At 55.7% G+C, this 5571-nt stretch overlaps 1 protein-coding gene across 3 annotated transcripts in view; it reads right to left on the bottom strand.

Moving 5' to 3' along the window:
* Positions 1-1646, bottom strand: part of LETM1 (leucine zipper and EF-hand containing transmembrane protein 1) — a 27544-nt gene extending 25898 nt beyond the window's left edge. For all 3 annotated transcript variants that reach the window (XM_015594931.1, XM_006919039.2, XM_025051741.1), the window contains exon 1: positions 1586-1646. In XM_015594931.1, coding sequence (XP_015450417.1) covers positions 1586-1605 — 20 coding nt within the window. In that variant the 5' untranslated portion in view covers positions 1606-1646. The remainder of the gene's footprint in view (positions 1-1585) is intronic.
* Positions 1647-5571: the final 3925 nt, after the last annotated feature.

Genomic DNA, 5571 nt, shown 5'->3' with positions numbered 1-5571 from the left:
GCCAGGCACTGTCCCCCGCCACACCTGGGGCTGTCCCCCGCAGGCACACCCGCTCTGCACGGCAGCCCTCTAACCAGCCTCAGCCATCAGGACCTCAGAAGCAGAGACTCCACACCAAACCCCAGACTTCCAGCTTGTCTCGAAAAGCCCTGAAAGCCGGCCCTGTGGGGCCACACCCTTCATGGCAACCATGACTGTACCTGCTGGTCACCGGGCCACCCTGTTTCCAGCCACCCGCTGGGCCCCAGGCCTCTGAAATGCCACCTGCAAGAGTGAAGACGTCCTATGCTCGTACATTAACGGTCCCACATCAGAAACAGAAGATGATGAAGACAGTCCTGTGGCCGCAGAGGAGAACCCAGCAGACATCAAAGTCCAGCGCTGGGCAGGCGGGCCCGGAGGCTGCCGCTGGCAGGGCTTTCAAACAGGCTTTGTCGTGTCCCCGCCAGACACTGCCCTCACACCACTCACCCAAACAGAGACACTGACAGGAGCACTTTAAAAATACCTCAAAACAGGAAATGTGCTTGAGCACAATTTTGCTCTAATGGCCAAGTTCCCACGTGTGACTTGTGTAGCTTTTATTTTAGGGAATTAAATCTGTCCTAGGAGTATCCTCCAGAAGTTTTATAGCCAAGATGAGGTGACAAATTAACAATCTCAAAGGAGTAAGAAAACCCAAAAGATCCCGCAGCTCTATGCAGGGGGGTGCTGGGGGCCAGCTGGACCACACGCAGCAGGAGGTCCCGCCCCTCAAACAGGAAGAACAAGAGATGCTGGAAGGGACAAGCTCCACTGTCTCCAGTGACCAGGCAGTGACAAGGACCTGGTGCCAGGACAGAGGTCTGGGCATCCCAGCACACAGGTGAGGAGATCAGGAGTTATACCCAGGGAGGCCAAGCAGAGCGGATGGTGGGCAGGAGAGCACAGCAGCCTGAAGGGACATCCAAGTCCGCACGCAACGGCAGACAAGGTGGGTGACACACCCTCCAGGAAGCCCTCCAGCCTCACAGGAGGACGCAGACCTCCCAGCAAAGGGAAGGGCTAAGTCCATCATGCACCAGATGTGTCCCTAGAACTGGACAAGGCGAGCCCTGTGGCCAGATGTGGTCAACGTGACGCTCCATGAAGGACCGTGTGAACGAGGCGTGGTCTGTCTGTGTTCGCCGAGAGCCCAAACCGACAGCGCTACCTGGCAAATCTGCCGTTGTTTTCCACAAATGGATAAAAGGCCACTACAAATGGCTGTGAGTGTGGAAAAGATGTGCCCCGTTAAGCACACGAGCCTCTACGCAGACTGTAGTCACCGCTGAATGTCTTAAAAACAGGTACATAAGAAAAAAGAGCAAAATGAAACACACCAAAATGCTGATAATATTTGTAACAGGCAATGGGATCATGAGTATTCATTTATTTTCCAAATATTCACCAATGGATCCAGTTATCTATTTCGAAGTGAAAAAACAGAAGTTAAAAGAAAGAAGACAAAGAACAGGAAAGTAGGGTACACTGGGAGTTACCAATCACTGAAGTATTTTTAAGGCCCCACTTCCAAACAAGCAGAAAGTGACGTTCATTTACTTACACGCGGCTTATCAACCCCATGGCACTGGCGCAACTGAGACAGGCGTGATTCCCCAGACCGCCTATGACAAAACAAAGGGAAAACAAGAAAGTCAGTCTCCAACCAGGCACTGTGCGCCGACACGTCTGAGTCTGGAAGTTTTTAGGGAAAGCTTCTGGAAGCCTGTTTTGTACATGGGAAGGGCTCAGAGTGTGGCCAAGTGAAGGGCTGCCCCAGTTAGGGACACAGTGTCTCTGGGTAAGGAGGGGTGCCTGGGTCAGCTCTGGCTCCTAGAGTCCCAAGTGGGGGCACCAGGGTCTGCCAGGCAAGGGCCCACGGAGTCCGGGCCTTGACGTCTCCCCAGGTGACCGCTCCCCATTCGCTCCAGCGTGGCTCTGGTGGATAGAGGCCATGACCCCTAACGCACAGACAGACCCACAGGGCAAGCAAGGGAGGAGTCCAAATGACCCAGCGTGAGGGGGCGAGAATTACTAAAAAAACAAATGCCAAGAGTAAGCATTTGGACAAACGATACTGATGAGCATATAGCCAATTTGGGGATTCTGATGTATTTTTTATGCTTTCTCTAACTCACTCTAGTTCCCATAAGCATAAGTTCAGGGTTCATTCACATGACCAACATTCAGGCCTACCTGTGGTCACACCCTGTGCTGGGAAAACAGCCTGTGGAGAGACACGTCTGACACTGGGGGAGGCAGAAACTAATGGGGTGCCAGGCAGCGAGCCTGGAACAGTGGGCTGGCACCCTAAGGCCCTCCGGGCGGCAGGAGGGCCCAGAGCGGCTCTGGGTGCCAACCAGCAATCTGAGAGCAGGAGAAGGGAGCATGAAAGATGGGCAGAGGAGGGGACAGCACCAGCCCTGGCCGCCCTCGGAGCAGGGCACTGCTCCCAGTGGACCCTCTGGGGACACGGGCTTCCAGCTGTCACTCATGTAATTCAACCGGACGCCAGCGTCCGCAGGGCAACTCTCTCTTCCACAGAAGGCTATTCCCGTGGAACGTTACATGCAGAACCTCAAGCTGTAGGTTGGCAGCTGGGCTCGTGAGCTCACTCACCATTATTCGCAAGGTAACCTTTTGTTTCAAACATTACATTTTCAGTTAAAATAAAAAGGCAGATGGGGAATAACACACCACTCCAGTTGTGAACCTGCCTTGTCTCCCAAACAGAAGCCCCGCAACACCTGTGCCTGTCCCCTTCCCCCACTGAGCCAGCCCCCGCCTCAAGAACTTGGTTTGGAAAGGGCTCCCGCCCTGCATATGCCCCCTGCAAGCAAGCGGTCACAGCTGCCAGAGCCCCTCGCCCTGCGTGGTCACACAGCTTTTCCTATCTGCTCCCTTCCCATGCTCGCCCTGCTCTGAAAGCTTCCATCCTAGGCCTGGAAGGACACCCCACAGCGGGCTCCGGGGATCCGGCCACCCACCCCGCTCGCCGGGGTTGTGATCCACTGGCCAGTCGCTCCTAGAAACACTGTTTTATGTCTTTTCCAACTGCCACTTCTGCAACTGGCCCACACAAGCTGGTGTCCCACGATTCGATCCTGACTCCCGGAGTTAGTGCAGACCCACACACGAGGGCTCAGTCCCCACAAGACTGCCCTTGCTTCGCATGTCATGTGCAAGCAGGGTCCCCAGGCTGCTCACACTTCTGCCAACTACAAATTCAGGGGTCTCCACGAACCTGTCAGTTTCGATAATTTGCTAGATGACACAGAACGTGGGAAAGTGCTCGGCTTGCTAGTGCCGTGTTATTATAAAGGGCGGACGCGAACATCCGGATGGCAAGGTCCACAGGGCGAGGTCTAGAGAAGTCCTGGGTCGGCAAGTGCCACCAGCCCAGAGGCTCCCCAGCCTCCCTGTTCAGGAGTTCACCTTCATCACCTAGGAGTGACTGATGACATCCTTGGCCACTAGCCACTGAGCTTGGCCCCTGGCCTCCCGGGGGTGGGTGGGAAGGCCCAAGTCTCTAACCACGGGCACCCCCCAGTGTAACCCTAGGGAGAGGGAAGGGGCCCGTTATGAGCAACGCCTGATCACTCGGGGGTTCCAAGGGCTTTGGGAGCTCTGGCGAGAACCGGGATGGGGACAGAGACCAAGTGTATCTCCTCCCAACTCACAGCTTTCTCCATCTGGCCGCCAGACCGTGCTCGACCCTCCAGACCCCCACCCTCAGCTCTCCCGGACACCATGGGCACACCCGACCCAGAGGTCCCTGCCCACCTCGTACTCCACAGCTCCTAGGCCTCCAGGCTGCCCCAGCCAGTTCCCCCGCCCTCGCCCACTTTGACAAGAGCCGGAAGCAGGGAGTGTCCCTTGACAGGCTGCTGCTCTCACACCCAGTCCTTGGTGAATGGGGTCAGTCCACCTCTGGGCAACCCCGGCCCACTCCCAAATATGTGCTGTGCACAACCTCCTCCCAAAGAGTGTGGGGTGGAAGGGGAGAAAGAGACTGTAGGGTGGAGGACCCAATGATCAAGGTCATATCCACTGCCATAAATCACATTGCTAGCAGGCACCCTTAACAGGATGTGATGAGGACACCTGACCCCTGTGGTCCCTTCCCCTAAACCCAGGACCCCAGTCTAACCATGTGAAAACATCGGCTGAATCCCCACAGAGGGCACCCTACTCTACAATCTAGCTGACCAGTCCTCCTAACTGCGGAAGGAAGTCTCAGAAACAAGACAAAAAAAGCACCTTACAACAAAGTGCGTGCAGAATAAAACAGAAGTCAGTAACAACAGAAAGGTACCTGCAGATTAAGAAAGTATGTAACAAGAAAAAGATATCGGAAAAAAGTATGGAACAGGATAAAGCAAATTTAAATACACTGTGGACCTCGGTTAACCATAACGTATCAAAGCTAGTTTACTAACTGTGACAAAGAACCGTAATGATTGATGTAAGATGCTCATAGGGGAAATGGGGTAACGGCTGCAGCACCCAGCTGGAAAGTGTCATTTCCAGGAGTTCAGGGCCCCTGCTCCCCACTGTCCAGCCCTGGGTCCCCTGGGCTCTGGAGTCCCTGTTGCTCCCACAGTAGACCTGCTGTCTGACCCCTCTCAGCCCCTCGTGTCTGTGTTAACGGAGAACGCAGCCACAGGAAACATTTGTGTTCCCAAAATGATACAACCACAAAACAAATTCATATCACTTTTAAACCTTAAACGTGCTATGGGAACGTGAAGTGGCCAAGGATTTTTCTCACCATCCGTAATAGGCAAGAGACAGAGTGCTGTGACAGCAGAAACATCTAACGGGGGTACCGGAGCCCCGGGCCGGGCGTCAGTGTCCTTGCTGCTCAGTGCCCCGCCCACCGCCGCTCAAAGGTCTGAGCGGCCAACCAGCCGTAACCGCTGAAAGCTTCGAGTAACATTACTTCTTGCGGTACCACTATAAACTGTAAAGCCCCTTGAAATACATCATTTCACCCGAGTCTCTCAATTTTATAGGGCAAATTTACCTTTACTCCAATCTTAGCCATAAGGAACTCGGATACATTAACGTAAAAAGAGAGGCGCAGAGGGGGTGTGAGTGCGGGCGCCCTACTCGTGGACCGGAGCCCTGCATTAGGTGTGACCTCCATGCCACAGCTACAGTCACTGCGGCTCCTGCTACAAATGGGCCTGCCCGAGGCCTGCACGGCAAGGCCTGGGGACCCTCTACAGACGCCCAGTAACACCATGATGTCGGTCCCACGGACGTCCTGGAAGCCCGCTGGCCCCGCTCGCCCACGCCGGTCAGCCCCCGGCCACCTCATCTCAGGGGCCCTGACGGCGGCCCGGGGAAACGACTGTCCTCGTGAGTGGGCGCCCCGTCCCATCGAGCGTAACCACGAGTGGGGCAGAGGCCGCACCAGGGCCGGCTGTCAGCGCGCTCTCTCCGAAACTTGCCTATCCCCGCTCTGGACGCAGCGGCCAGCGGCAGGGCGACTAAGGTCACCGCGCGAGTGAGTCACGGGCCGCCGCCCGGGCCCGGCCGCCCGGC

This window comes from Pteropus alecto, unplaced genomic scaffold (assembly GCF_000325575.1).
Source record: "Pteropus alecto unplaced genomic scaffold, ASM32557v1 scaffold5, whole genome shotgun sequence".
Lineage (NCBI taxonomy): Eukaryota > Metazoa > Chordata > Mammalia > Chiroptera > Pteropodidae > Pteropus > Pteropus alecto.
This window is presented reverse-complemented; position numbering and strand designations above follow the sequence as displayed.